Source organism: Psammomys obesus, unplaced genomic scaffold, assembly GCF_907164565.1.
Source record: "Psammomys obesus unplaced genomic scaffold, mPsaObe1.curated_primary_1811, whole genome shotgun sequence".
In the NCBI taxonomy this organism is placed as follows: Eukaryota; Metazoa; Chordata; class Mammalia; order Rodentia; family Muridae; genus Psammomys; species Psammomys obesus.
Window position 1 is genome coordinate 2939857 of NW_026592636.1, and position 15496 is coordinate 2955352.

The following is a 15496-nucleotide window of genomic DNA, read 5'->3' on the forward strand; positions in this document are numbered from 1 at the left end:
TGTGCACAGAGCTGCCGGAGGCCTTGCTGTCAGGCTGGCTTCTTTGTAGCTTTGTACCCAGCTCAGGCCAGGGAGCTGCTTTGCACATGAGCTTTTAGTCCCCACCTGGCAGGTCACTAAACACTGTTCTCCAATGGTGGCCTGGCCACCTCACATCCCTCTCTGGTACCTTTTTCATCGGAGAGCATTGCCTCCGAGTTCTCTGGTCTGGGTTCAGATGTGTTGACAGTAGTAACTGTGCTGGGACCAGCTAAGCTTCTGCCTGTGGTGCTGGGAGGGGCGAGTGGGCATGTTGAGGGGTGTCCAGGTGTAAGGAATAACTTGACTGGAAGGTAAGGGATTGAAAATAACCTGTAGCCACCAGACACAGCAGTATATGCCCACAATCCCAGAGCTCAGAAAGCAAAGGCAGGAGGATTGTGGGCTCAAGATTAACCAGGGCCATCTAGTGAGACCAGACCCTATTTCAAGAAAAAAACTCTTAAATTTAAAAAATTATTTGTTTTTATTTATGTATATGTGCCTAGGTGAGCGTGTATGTATTACGTGCACACAGGTGCCGTGGAAACTAGAGGGCGCTGTATCCCCTAGAACCAGAGTTACACAACCAGGTGGTTGTGATCTGCCCAGTATGGGTGCTGGGAAGCCAAACTTCGCTCTTCTGCAAGAACAGCACATACTCTTAACTACTGAGACATCTCTTTAGTCCCTCAAAAAAAAAAAAACAAAACAAAACAAAACAAAACAAAAAACAATCACAAGTGCTGGGAAGGAAGCTCAGTGCATAGAGTCCTCACTCAGTGTGCGCAATGTCCTGAGTTCAACCCCCCAGCACCGTACCTGTTTTGTGGCACACATGCTTATTCCCAGGGCTTGGGAGATAGAAGCAGGAAGATCAAGTTCAGGGCTGTTCGAGTTGAGTTCAGAGTGGGCCTGGAGAGAGGGCTCAGTTAAAAGCCCTTGTCATTGTTGCGGAAGGACCTGGGTTTGATTCTGAGCACCCACCAGTTGGCTCACACACATCCATAAGTCCAGTGTCTTCTTCTGACCTCCATAGGAACCAGACATACCCATGGTGCACAGACATACATGCAGGTAAAACACGCACATGAAAAAAAAATCGTAGCTCATGCCTTTAGTCCCAGCACTTAGGAAGGCAGAGGCAGGTGGAGCTCTGATTTGAGGCCAGCCTGTTCTATAGTACAAGTTCCAGGACAGCCAGGCCTACACAGAGAACCCCCTCCCCCAAAAGGAAAAATTCTTAAAGAAACATAAATAATAAATAAACAAAAACAAACAGACTAGACAAAAAGAAACAGAAAAGGATCCGGCAGAACCAGCAGATGGTACCAGACACAGGCACTGTGCCTGCGAGGGCAGGAGGCCACTCTGGCCAGCATGCTCTGGCCTCATCGTAGGCAGCTGGCCTGCTGTGCATTTAGACTCTCGTACATACCTCCCCAGGCGTACACACCAGCACAGCGCTCAAGGCAGCATGTTGTGAATGGCAGCCTCTGGGTGGCCAGGACAGCTTGGTGGGTGACGTTGCAACGATCACGCCACAGAGCAGAGACAGCGCATTCTGGTCGCTGGCTCAGTGTGCTGGATGAGACATACCTGGGCATCAGGAAGAGGAAGATCAATTTTCGGGGGGACTTGGGGTCCTCTGCAGTGCTGGGGTTGGGACCAAAGCCTGGTGACTATCAGGCGAGCATGCAGTACCGCACCCCGCCTTCAGCCTGGATTCTTCAGCAGTGACCCTTTCCTGGAGACAGTCTCATGTGGCCCCCAGGCTAGCCTCAAACTTGCTGTGGAGCAGTTTTGAACTTGGCTGTAACCCTGAACTCCCGATCCCCTGTCTGTGCACACACAGCTGCACAGTTTTTGCAGTGTGGGGGATTAAGCATCCTAACAGTTGGGCTACATTCACAGCCCTGACTCTTTTTAAGCTGTGTGTGAAATGATCTGTTGTCTAGCCAGGTCTCCCCTTAAGACCAGTGTGTTTCTCAACCCCTGCATCTTGTCTGCCTAAGGCAGCTTTGTTTTGGAGCCTGTCATATGCTGGAACCTTCCAGAAAGTTTTGTACACATCTGGAGCAGGCTGGGCCTGGGGAGGCAGCTGTGCAGCTCCTGCTCAGCACTGACTTGTGTTTGCACCGTAGGTGAGTGACTGGTGGGAGGAGTACATTTACCTTCGAGGCCGAGGCCCCCTCATGGTCAACAGCAACTACTATGCCATGGTGAGTTGGCCTTCCCGTGTGTTAGATCCTCCTATGCCTGAGGGGCCCTGCTCTCCACTCAGTTGCACTGCAAACAGTACTTGCTAAAAGTGTAGGCTGGCCTTGAACCTGTGGCCAGAGAGATGGTTGAGCAGTTTAAGAGCACTTGCCGCTCTTCCGGAGGACCCAGGTCCAGTTCCCAGCATGCATGTCAGGTGGTTCAGAACCATCTGTGAGTTGCAAGGGGATCTGATGTCCTCTTTTGTGTGTGGGTACCTGCACACATGTACACTTAACCCCACACAGACACACATAAAGAAAAAACGTTCAATCTGCCCACAAACAAATGACAAAACTGTCCAAATATGGGGAAATGGTATAACAATTTGGGAAGCTGTAAAGTCAGGCAATCCTGGCACTCAGGAGCCAGAAGCAGGAGGATTGCCTAGAGTTCAGGGGCAGCCAAAGCTATGTAACATAACCTGATCTGGGGGTAGGGGTGCAGGGCGGGGACCTAAAAAAACTAGACTAGCTGTTGGAACACCTTGGTGTCAGGGAGGGCCCCCACCGCGTGTACCAACCACCGCACTGTCCCCATAAGCGCTCTCCACTGTCACCCCTCACAGGAGTTGCTGTATGTCACCCCAACCCACATCCAGGCAGCAAGAGCTGGCAACACCATCCACGCCATACTGCTGTATCGCCGAAAGGTGGACCGCGAGGAACTCAAACCCGTATGTAAACTTTACTTTCAGAAACTTTTGGGAGGCTAAAGAGATGGCTCTGTCGATAAAGCGCTGGCTTTGAGAAAAGCATGAGGCCCTGGTACAGTGATGCCGGCCAGACTCACTGGTGCACGGCTGTAGTCCCAGCACTGGGGAGCCAGAGGCAGGCAAATACTGCACTTAATAACCGCCTAACCAGCGAAGTCCAGGTCCAGTGAGGGACTTGGTGAGGGCTGAGCACGAGTGTTTGATTCCGGGGGTTTGTGTGGTGGGAAGAGAGAACCAGCTCCTGCAGGCTATCCTCTGACCGCCGAATGTAGGTGATACACTGGTAAACTCAAGAGAACTGTTTCTTCATAAGCCCCAGGTGGCCTAAGTGTTTATCTGGAAGGAATGTCAGTACCCTGGCACGCCTCCACATGTCCCCCAGGTCCTGCCCCAGCGGACAACTGAGCGATGGAGTCAGACTGGGCAGCATGCGCAGGAAATGGGCAGCATTTTAATCAGCTCCTTTTAAGGTTTTCCTCTGGGATTTTTCTGCCTGTTGGTTTAAAACACGTTTTTTATTACAGATTCGTCTTCTGGGATCCACAATTCCACTCTGCTCTGCCCAGTGGGAGCGACTCTTCAATACTTCCCGCATCCCCGGGGAGGAGACAGGTGGGTGGTGCTCACCAGGGGCTCCCCTGGGACCCAGCATTCGCTATTCTGCTGCTCGGAACCATCGGGGAGTGTTGGGAGGTCAGATGATCTCAGGATCTATCCGGAGAGCTTCTGTTTCTGAATATTCCTCCACTTGGAATCTTCTTGTCTTTTGTCATTGGTAGCGGTTGGGAACAGGACCTCATGTGTTCCAGGATGGCCTAAAACTATAGATAGCTGAGGATGACCTTGAGTTTCTGACCCTCCTGCCTCCCGCCGAGATAATAGGCTTGCGTCATCTTGCCTGGAGTATCTGTTGCTGCGAATGGTACCCTTGGCTTTTTCCGTACTAGACAACGCCACTATCAACTGGACCCCAGCTCCAGCCTGAACTTCCTTTTTCTTCACTAGGCGTGGACAGTGGGCCAGTTTCCAGATTTTATTGTTTCTTCAGTTGAGAGTTTCTCTCATTGGGCCTTTTCCCCAGACCTGCTGCAATATTCCAAGATTACTTGGGCATCTCACTCTGGCCCACACGCAGGGTTTGCTGTAAAATACCCATGAGAATGAACACGCCTGAGGAGCTGGATCCCGGCCCAGCTGCTTGCTGTCGGCCGCCTGGCCTGGGCTGGTCATATAATCTGCTTCTAACCTAGGAAAAGACGGGGAGGGAAGACAGATCCTAGCTGGCACCGTGTAGGCCTGCTGGGTTCAACTGTACAGTATTGGTCACTCTTTAACACGGTGACAAAAATCTGAGCAAAACCACTCGGGAGGGAAAGATTTATTCCACCCCGTGGTTCCAGAGTTTGTGGTCCACTGTTTCTGGGCTGTGGAAAGGCAAAGCATTATGGGGTATGGGGGCATGTGAGGGAACAGTGCTCACCTCCGTCAGGCAAAACATAGGGCTCGAGAAACGGGACTCCTCGGGGCTGGCAAAATGGCTCAACACACGGATGTGCCTGTCTTCAAGCCTGGCACTTGAGTTTGATCCCAGGAACCCTTGTGGCAGGAGGAGAGAACTGGCACTTGCAGGTTGTCCTCTGCCCTCCCCACATGTACCAGGACATGCCTGTCCTCATACATGTTTGAGCCATCACTCAAGATAAAGAAATGTAGAGTTTTAAAACTTTGAACAGGACCCTTCAGAGATGCATGCCACGGAGGACATCTTGAGGGAGCTGGTTCTCTCTTTCCACCACGTGGGTCCAGGCTGGGCAGCAAGTGCCGTCTCCAGCTGAGCCCTTGTGCTGGCACCGTCGTGGTCTTTAATAGTATTGATCGTAAATGTTAACTGAAGTCTGGGTAACACTGGGTAGAGTGGCACATGCCTTTAACCCTAGCACTCAGGAGGCTGAGACAGGTGGATTTCTGTGAGTTTGAGCCCAGCCAGCTAAAAGCCACCTGAAATGCAACAACAAAAAATAATTTATTAAAATGTAGTGTGCCCGGTGGGGTCGTACACACCACGTGCTAGCATTCAGAGGCCTTTCCGAATTGTTGTTTATTCTGATTGTTTGCTTTTGAGACAGGGTCTCATGTAGCCCTGGAATTCGCTGGGTAGACCAAGCTGGCTTTGAACTCACAGAGATTCAATTGCCTCTGCCTCCTCAGTGCTGGGATTAAAGGTGTGTGCCACCAGGCCCAGCCTCTCTAGGTTGGAGCCATTTCTGTAGAGCCTTGCGCTGTTAAATCATTTTTAAGGTTTTTCATTGTGCTTGTGTGTGTGGTTGTGGGCGGGGCACAGCCACACTACAGCACTGTGTGCAGGTCAGATGATAGTGCTGTGGGGCTGGGATCACACTCGGGCCATCGGTCTTGCACAGGGGATGGGGGGTTCCCCACAAGTCATCTCCCTGTTCCTCTCTCTCCTTTTCTCCTTTTTAAGACAGGGTCTTAAGTAGCTCAGGTTACCCTCTAATTTGACATGTAGAGGCCAGCCTTGAACTCCTGATCCTCCCAGGGGTGCACCACCTGCCTGAAACATTTCATTTTTTTTTTATTTATTTTTTGTGTATTTTTGTGTATGTGTCAGTGCTTCTTTGTGTGTGTGTGCGCGCCCGTGTGTGTGCGAACATGAGCATTGGAGGTGCCCATGGGCCAGAAGAGGGCGCCAGATTCCCCAGAGCTGGAGTTGCAGGAGGTTGTAAACCACCTGATGTGGGTATTGGGAGCTGAATTCTGCCTGTGACTTTTGGGAGAGATGTCATTCAAACCACCACATGTGCCAACCATGTTTCATGGACGGGAAACTGAGACTTAGAAGGGTTAAGCCAAAGGGAGTGACCCGGTCCAGAGTCAAGGGCCACACACTTGTAATCCTAGCAGCCAGGAGGATCAGGGGTTCAAAGTCATCCGTGGCTAACCAGCTACGTGAAATCCTCAAAAAGCAGAACAGTCCGGGCTGATGCTCCCACCAAGGCCTTCTGACTTCTTGTCGCTCTCTGTGTCGTCACCACCTCAGACACCATCCAACACATCAAGGACAGCCGGCACATTGTCGTGTACCACAGAGGCCGCTACTTCAAGGTCTGGCTCTACCACGACGGGAGGCTGCTGAGGCCCCGAGAGCTGGAGCAGCAGATGCAGCAGATCCTGGATGACCCCTCAGAGCCGCAGCCCGGGGAAGCCAAGTTGGCTGCCCTCACCGCCGCCGACAGGTGTGTGCGGGACCTGGAGCACCCTCCCCGGCTCGGGGCTGCCTGGTGCTGTGAGAGCCCTTCCTCACAGTGCATCCCTGTGGCTGCCAGCAGCAGCGCTGGAACAGCCAGAGCACCGTTGTTCAGGGTTGCCTCATGGTGTCGAGTCTGGCTCCTGGGTGGCGGGTCACAGGGAAGCCGAATTCAGTGTGTGACAGCAGGTGTGGGTAGGTGGGGCCGACACCTGAGGGCAGAACTGAAGGCGGAGCCCTGTTCATCGAGCTGTGGACATAGGCGTTCATGGCTCAGACTGTGTGGTTGAGGCTGGCCTTAAACTCGGGGTCCTCCAGCCTCTGCTTCCCACATGAAGCCCCGTACCACCGCATCCAGCTAACCTCCTTCATTTCTTTCTCTGAGGCAAGTGCTTCACCAGCGTGCCAGCCCCAGGCCAGGGAGATGAGCTGTGTGCACACGTGTGTGCGGAGTGTACGTGTGCACTCAGCCAACACTGGCTGCCTTCCTCTACTGCTCTCTGTCTTAGCTTTGAAGACGAGGGCACCCCGGAGCCCGAGGTCACTGATTGGCTAGTCTAGCAAACCAACGAGCTCTCGGGCTCCTCTTGTCCCCACCTGTTAAGTTCTAGGATGACAGGGGAACGGCTACAAAGCCTCGTCTCAAGCAGAAAGTACCTTGCCCCCCGAGCCCCCTGAGCTGCTCTGAAGATGCTGTAGGAGCCGAGGCCAAGCGGCAAACACTGATAAAGACTTGCTGCAGGCATTCAGGAGATAGCAAGCTGTGTGTTGTTCGGAGCCTGGGACAGAGGAGGAAAACTGGGAAGTGTGGCACTATCCATGCTTTGTGTCCTGCCTCGAGAGCTGGAGTGCCCTGTGGACCCGGGGCATTTGTGGGGTTTGACACCAAGGGTTTTGAGCGGGGGGTGGAGGTGGGAAATGGAGGGGAGGCAGCGCAGAAAGCCTAGCGGCTGAGGACAGAGTGTGCCATGGGAGGAAGCTACGGCCGGGCAGCTTTGAAGGGAAAGTGGGCCCCACCAGTGTCAGCGGTGTGGTGGGCACAGGGTGGTCATCGTGGGTTATCATGTGATCATTCCTGGTCTGGGGTCAGGGGCCCAAGGGTTTCCTTTCTCCCGTGCTCCAGAGTAGTTGTGGCCTGATCTCTGTGCCTCGGATTTCCTCATCTGAAAGATGGGTCTATGGTGCTGAAGACATCAGCAGACTGATGCCTGAGAGAGTCTCAGGGCAGAGCCCGGCTCCAGGGCCAGGTCCGTCAGCATCTGCTGGGGCTTCTGCTGGGGGATGTCTGGGGTAGGGAAGGGTGCTTTTCCCTGGCTGGGAGGCACAGGCTGGGTTTCATTCTGAGCGTTTATTGTGTGTGCACACGTTCGTGGGTGTGTGCGCGGTACGGCTTAGGCACTAAGCCGTCCACACTGGCTTCGGAGACAGGGCCTCTTGCCAGCCTGGAGCATTCCCGTTTGGGTGGCCTGAGGATCCTGACTGTCCCCCAGGCCTGGGATGATGAGCAGGTACCACCACAGCGGGCTCCTTTGCATGGACTGCAGGGGTGAAATACAGGCTCTCCTGCTGACAGGCAGGCAGTGCTGCCTCCCGAGCCATCTGCCCACCCAGAGCGACTGTCTCTAGGTGCATTTCCTCCTTGCCACAGAGTGCCGTGGGCAAAGTGTCGGCAGACCTACTTTGCACATGGGAAGAACAAGCAGTCCCTGGATGCGGTGGAGAAGGCCGCATTCTTCGTGACTCTGGACGAATCGGAGCAGGGCTACAGAAAGGAGGACCCCGAGGGGTCTGTGGACAGCTACGCCAAGTCTCTGCTGCACGGCAGATGCTTTGACCGGTAACTCCCTTTTCCAGTCTCCGAGGCTGATGGGGGCGGTGGGAGATGTTCCTGGGGAGAGCAACCTCCCCATATCTGGCCCCACCCCGGGGGTTCAATGCTCTGCTTTCTTCCCTCCACCCAAACTCGCAGGCACAGCCCAGGCCAGGTGGATTTGCGATCCCTTCACTCACCCCACCTCCTTTCTTAACTATGCGCTGCCTGACTCCCTGCAGAAGCTGGCATATGGGACAGGGTGGGCTCAGTCCCGAGAGCCAGCGCTGGCCTTGGTCATGGTTGTGCAGCTGCTGTGCCCCTGCCCTCCTGAATCCCCTTTCTCCAGTTGCAAAGTGAGGAGGTGCCTCCCAGGCCTGGCTGGAGAGGGCACAGGCCTAGTCTCTGGCACACATGCTGTATTTTATCTCTGGTGCAAGAAGATATGAATGCCTGCCTGTCCCGTGTGTCCCTTTATAGTCACCTTCCTGGGTGTGGAAGCCTGGGGACTGTCGGGGCTGGGGAGGAGCCATTGGCTCGTGCAGGGAGAAACACATGTAGCTTTTGGGTGTCCGTGTCTCGGTGACCCCGGAAGGCTGATTGCGTTTTCTCCTGTAGGTGGTTTGACAAGTCCATCACTTTCGTTGTCTTCAAAAACAGCAAGATAGGCATAAACGCAGAGCACTCCTGGGCAGACGCGCCCATCGTGGGCCATCTGTGGGAGGTGAGCGACACTGCGGGGACCTGTTGTTGAATGGGAAAGGGCCCGCTTGAACCAGGCTTGATTTGTCTAATCCTCCATATCAGTTTCTCATCTCTGTGACCAATACCTGATGAGGGAGGAGGGGTTTCTTTCAGCTTACGCTTGGAGAGGGCACGGCCCAGTGTGGCCGTAGAGTGTGGTGGCTTCTTGATCACTTCTCAGTGCAGAGAGTGGACAGGAAGCCGTGCCCTGGCGGTAGAGCACAAGGCCTGCTCCCAGTAACTCACCCCTCTTAAGCCCATAACATCCAACACAGCGCCACCAGCTGGGGACCAAGCATAAACTGTGCTGTGCGTGGTGGTAGCTCAGGCCTTTGATCACAGCACTTGGGAGGCAGAGGCAGGCAGCTCTCTGTGAGTTCGAGGCCAGCCTGGTTTACAGAGCAAGTCCAGGACAGCCAGGGCTACACAGAGAAACCCTGTCTCCAAAAACAACCAACCAACCAACAAAAACACAAGCCTGTGGAGGGCTCTCACATTCAAACCACAGAACTGAGCTCTTCGCTGGTAGGAAGAAGGTGTTTGAGTCTTGTTTTCCTGTAACTGAGATTGTTTGAGCACTGGCACATGCGGTGTCTCTTTATGCAGCCAAAGTCACACAGTGGCTGTTGGCTCACACAGCTTGGTTTGTTCCGAACTAATAAGCTTGCTGCCAGACTTCCTGGTGTTAAAATCTGAATGTGTGTGGGTAAAGAAGAGGTGCCAGGGCTCAAACCCAGGGCCTCACATGTGCCGGCCAGGTGCTCCACACCAATGCTGTAATCCCCAGCCCTTATTCTGGAGATAAGGTCTCACTAAATTAAACATACTAGACTTGAACTCACTCTGTTGCCTCACATCTGGAATTCTCCTGCCTCAAACCTGTTGAATATCAAGAGATTCCAGGCAAATAGCACCAGTCCTGGCTTAAAATCCTGACTGTAATATGGCAGTGTACCGGGGCCAGAGAGATGCCGGGACGGAAAAGCCCTTGCCATGAAAGCCTGATGATCTGGCTTCAACCTCTGAAACCCACGTGAAGGCAGGAGGGGAATGCCTCATGCATGCTCCCCCCAACACACACACATCATAATAGTCAAATGAAAAGATTTAAGGTGATGTATCTTACTGAAGACACTTCAGTTACTAAAATGACCAGGGCACTTAAAGACCACCAGATCTCTGTCCCCCTTTCACCTAACCCAGCTTTTGATGTGTGACTGTCACCTAGTCCCCAGGAGGCTGAGGCAGAAAGATCAGGAACTTGAGGCTAGCTTGGACTAGAAACACAAAACCCTATTCAAAACAGAGAGGCAAGGAGAAAGAGAAGGAGAGCATCCTTGGGCCCAGGCTGCAGATGTGGTGTCTGCGTTGACTTCTCAGTCACGTATCTGTATTTCAGGAATCTGAAACTTTAAATGCTGGTGTAACTCAGCAAAGTTTAAATTTTTGGAAGATATTTGATTTCAGACTGGGGATGCTCTCTCCCTCTCTCCCTCCCTCTCTCTAGGGTCTCACCATTTAATCCAGGCCAAACTCTTAATTCATGGCAATGCTCCTGCCTCTGCCTCCCGAGTGCTGCTGGTTTATGGATATACGCCACCACAGCCAGCTAAGACGCCGCATCTCGGTCTCTCCTTGTGGTGCTGTGCCAAAGATTTATTTTTGTGTGGTGCAGAATCAGCTGCAGAGCGTACACTGTGTCTTCTTGCTTGAGCTCAAGCTCTGCCCTCTTCCTGGAAGGGAGGGTCTCGGCTGACCCCACGTCCCCCTCCCTCTTCAGAGTATGCTCCCTCCCCGAGGTCAGCAGCATCTGTCCCACCCTCATTTCCCTCATCCCTCCAGTGCTCTGTCCTCTGCTTGGGGTCTTGGCAAAGTCCCAGCCGCTGCTGCTTCAGCCCGGGAAGTTTCCTACATGGAAACGCCTGGAAAGGAAGAACCAGGCACTCTGAGCTATAAGATGCTAGTGTGCTCCTGAGATACCAATTCCAAATGGCAAAGTGCAAGGGCTCAAGTCCCCGCCAGGTCCTGAGCTGATGCCAGCTGAAGTGTGGACTCTCTTAGCCTAGATGCACAGATACCTCACTTACACCGCCGCTCACACAGATCTCTGGGAAGCTCTGCACAGTATCGGCCCGTCAGAACATCCCAGGGGCTTTTCAGATAGCCCATGCAGTTGCTGTTGGGTAACGAGGGTCTCTGCTGAGAGGGTACACGGTGGCGCATGCCTGTAATTCCAGCACTTGAGAGGCGGAGACAGGATTACTGAAAGCTTGAGGGCAGTCGGGGTCACGTGGTAAAAAACAAAAACACAACAGAAGCATGAAAAGAGAGATAGAGGAATCAACAAAATGTCCACCAGGTCTGGCTGACTTTAAGGTTTGTTGTCTGAATGTGCACATGAGTGCAGTACATTCGGCTACCAAAAGTGGGTAGCAGATCCCTTGGAGCTGAAGTTGCAGGCAGCTGTGAGCTGCGACCCAAACCTCTGCTAGAGCAGCAGGCGCTTTTAACAGCTGAGTCGCTCTGCGGTTCCCCAGGCTCACACTTCAGCTCTGCTCAAGATAAGGAGACACAGCCTGCGGCCAAGGCCACAAGTAGAATCAGTATTTAGTTTCCTGTCCACCTGATGATGAGGTCAGTATTTAGTTTCCTGTCCACCTGATGATGAGGGCGCGTGAATGGAGCCCAGGTGGGAGAGGCCTGGGGACCTGGCTCTCATCCTGGAGGCACAGTGCCGCATTGCCACCGGGCTGATTGTGCAAGGGGGAGCCTGGTGGAGGCAGGCCCAGTTTAGGCAGCATCCTGTGCGCTGTGGAAGCACCAAGTCAGGGTATCCTTGATTTCCTCCTCCAGAAAGGTTACTCTGCTAGAGCAGAGAAATGCCTGTGCTTCCCTCTTACTACAGAGGACACAGAAAGGCTGTGGCGGGCAGATGGTGCCGGAGATGCAGAGGTTCAGAAATACAGTTTTGCCCTCCCAGTGGTCTCTAGAAACCACGCAGCAGCCAACTGTCTGGGTGCTTCCTACTCTCTGCCCTCTGGCTCTTTTTTTGTTTTGTTTCATTTCAAATTTATTTCGCTTATGTTGAACTGAATTGGGCACCCACCGCACAGCCGGTGGGCACTGGGGAAGGTGCTGCTGGCTTGGTGTGTGGCGACCCTGCCCTTACGCCCAGGATTAGGCTCAGGTGTGTTTTGTCCTGGGCATGGTAGGAGGCACTGTGCCCTCTCAACATTTCTATTTGGCCTCTGCTTCTTTCTCCTCAGTATGTCATGGCCACCGACGTCTTCCAGCTAGGCTACTCGGAGGATGGGCATTGTAAAGGAGACACCAACCCCAACATCCCCAAACCCACCAGGCTGCAGTGGGACATCCCAGGAGAGGTAAGCCCGTTGATCCAGAGGCCGCCACTCACCTGGGGGCCAGCTCCGAGCTCTGTTGATAGGCAGGCTCTGTCTCTATGAGGCAGACAGAAAGCTATTTTCCCAGAGTTGAGGAAGAGCCCTGAGCTGCCTCGGGAAATTCGGCATCAGTTGACAGCTTTCTGCTGAGCTTTCCGCTGAGAAGTAGCTGGGCTTCTGTGAATCCCTTCAAGTAAGGACAAAAACTTATATCATAGCTGGTGGTGGCACTTGCCTGTAATCCCAGCACTTGAGAGGCAGAGGCAGGTGATCTCTGTGAGTTCGAAACAGCCTGGTCTACCAAGCAAGTTCCAGGACAGTCCGGGCTACACAGAGAAAACTTAACCTTCAAAAAGAAAAAGAAAACAGACGATAAAAGAACTTAAGTCATGTTGACTTGAAAACCTCTAAGTTTTGAGACAAGAGTCTCATGTAACCTAGGCTAGGCTAGAGCTTGCCCTGTCCCTGAGGACAGCTTTGAACTTCCAATCCTTCTGCTTCTGCCTCTCAAGTGCTGGGATGGCCAGTGTTCGCCACACCTGGGGTTTCTGGTTGCGGGAATGGCCCCTGGGGCTTTGGCACACTAGGCAAGGTCTCTGCCAATCGAGCTACATCCCCAGCTCCCAAATTGGTAATTTATAATCTTTCAAAATTTAAAACAGTGTTGGTGGCCGTTAGAGATTTTCGGGCTGTGTAATGAAGGGCTACTTCTCTCATCCCAGCCCCCATGGCTAAAGCAGGGGAACTACAGCCTGCCCCACTCAACATCCCTGCCCAGAGTGGTCTGTCTTGTCAGGCTCTGGCACATCACCAGATTACTGTTTATGTACAGTCGCCTCAGTGGTTGTGTAGGTTTGGAAGTCCTGTAGGGTCATGTGTCAGCTGTCATAGAATCAGACAGCAGCGTTACTGTCTAAACACCCTGTGGCCTCCGCCTGATCATCCACCCTCCCCCTCCCAATCCCGACCCCTGGCAACCACTGAGCCCTTTACTGTCCTTTTAAAATTAAGATTCTTAGCTGGGTGGTTGTGGCGCATGCCTTTAATCCTAAGCACTTGGGAGGCAGAGGCAGATTGGATGTCTGTGAGTTCAATACCAGCCTGGTCTACATAGTTAGTTCTGGCATCCAGGCCTACACAGAGAAATCCCATCTCAAAAAAAAAAAAAAAAAAAAAAAAATTTATTTGTGCTTCTAGAATTTAACACGTGTGAACAATGTGTTTTGATTATATCTATCCCTTCCTCTTCCTCCTCCTTCCACTGCCCCTTTCCCCTCCTCTACCCTCCTTTACACATCTTCCTCCCAAATTCATGACCTGTTTTTAAACTTGACTTTTAATTTGTGTGTGTGTGTGCATGCGCGAAGCTGCTGTTGGAGGCCAGAAAAAAAGAGTCAAGCTGGAGTTATAAGTAGTTGTGAGCCTCCTGATATGGGTGCTGGGAACTGAACTCGGGTCCTGAAAAGCAATAAACACTGACTGCTGAGCCGTTTCTCCAGCTCCTTGATAATAACAACAGTTCGCTGAGTCTGTTAGTGCTCCCAGTATGCTAGTGGGTGTGGGGCGGTGACCAGAGCATGGGCCACCTCCCAGTGACCACACCCCTAAAGAAAAATGGCACCATCGCCCTTAGCCATGGCTGCCAATAAATCTTCAGCTCAGGGTTGGGCCTGGAGCCCCTCCCTACTCCATGCTGATTTTATGCAGGAATGTTAGTAACCGGCTTGGAGTTCATGTGTGTAGGAGTCCTGTCATGTCCAGAAGGCATGTTTTTAGAGTGTCTCCTTTCCTCAAAATGAGCTTGCTCTGTACAATGGACCCACTGTTGCTGAAACTCCGTAGAGTCTGTGCTGGGAAGTCTTTCCCTGGGGAGACACAGTCTGCCCCTGACACCCCAGTGGCAAATCAAAAGTGTGATTCCAACACAGTTTGAGTTTATTGGGCTTGCTGGTAAGCCAGCCTGGGTGAGGGTTTACTTCCAGAAGCCTGGGTGACCCCAAGAGCAGCTGTACCAGAAGAAGGCCTGACTCAGCATGGATCAGAGCCCCGTAGATGGAGTTCTACTTTCTGGTACCCTCCCATCACCCACATAGTGTAGCATCTTTCAAGGTGACAAGGCAGCTTATGGTTGGGCAAAATCACATACAAATGTGAGGGAGATCTGGCTATGACCTTTGCCACCTCAGCACTCTCCAGGAGTAGGTAATTCAGCTGATCTGGCTGGCTATGCAGGTGTCACCTTCCCCTAATACTCCTTGTTTGTCCCTCCTGAAGCTACCCACCAAGCTCGAAAGAACTTCCCCTTGCAGAGCGGGGCTATCCTTCTATCAAGGGCAGAGAGCAGCTGCCCCTGCCTGTCAGCCCCTCCAAACCAGGAGCTGGGTCATAGCGGGAGGGGCCATCTTGGAAGTGTCTTACATATAACCCTAGCTGCTCTTGCCACGCCACCTGCCACTGAAGGACTGCTCTGCTGCATTCTCCATGGGTGGCAGGAGCTGTGGCTCCTGAGGGTTTCCCCACCACTGCTGGGGTGAGGTAGGGATGCTGACCTGTTGCTGAGCTGTGGCTTCCAGGTAGCCTTTCTAGAAGAACCCCAGAGAATGGGAAGTGCACATTTCCAAATGTGCTCCGTCCTGCTCCCTTCCGCTGCCCTTCCCCACTGAGCAGGGCCGCCTTCTCTCTCTGCAGTGTCAGGAGGTCATAGAGACGTCCCTGAGCAGCGCCAGCCTTTTAGCAAATGATGTGGACCTGCATTCCTTCCCGTTTGACACCTTTGGCAAAGGATTAATCAAGAAGTGTCGGACGAGCCCTGATGCCTTCATCCAGCTGGCACTGCAGCTGGCACATTACAAGGTAAGAGGGGATCCAGGCTCATCGTGGACGCCTTGGGGTCCCATGCTCACAAGGGCTGTGAGCCTAACATGGAGGGCAGCTCACACCAAACACCGGTCCTGCACGTCTCTGAGGTGCCGAGGCGTGAAATGTCACACTCAAGATCACCCTTGGCTTAGTGACAGCCCTCTCAGGCAAATGAACAGTTAAACCTTAAGATAGGGCTGGGAGATGGCTTGGCAGTTAAAGAGCACTTGTTGCCTTTGCAGAGGACTCTATTCAGTTCTCAGAGCCCCTGTATGGTGGCTCTCAACCACCACTAACTCCGGTTTCAGGGAATCTGATGCCACTCTTCTGGCTTTTCTGAACTCCTCCTACATACATACATACATCCATACATACATCCATACATACATACATACATACATACATACATACATACATACATACAT

At 52.7% G+C, this 15496-nt stretch overlaps 1 protein-coding gene across 1 annotated transcript in view; it reads left to right on the top strand.

The window, feature by feature from the left end:
* Positions 1-15496, top strand: part of Cpt1a (carnitine palmitoyltransferase 1A) — a 59625-nt gene that overhangs the window by 33287 nt on the left and 10842 nt on the right. Inside the window, exons 7-14 of the mRNA XM_055614659.1 lie at positions 2163-2240; positions 2846-2953; positions 3517-3604; positions 6051-6246; positions 7906-8094; positions 8686-8791; positions 12078-12194; positions 14901-15065. Of these exons, the coding sequence (XP_055470634.1) occupies positions 2163-2240; positions 2846-2953; positions 3517-3604; positions 6051-6246; positions 7906-8094; positions 8686-8791; positions 12078-12194; positions 14901-15065 (1047 nt within the window). The remainder of the gene's footprint in view (positions 1-2162; positions 2241-2845; positions 2954-3516; positions 3605-6050; positions 6247-7905; positions 8095-8685; positions 8792-12077; positions 12195-14900; positions 15066-15496) is intronic.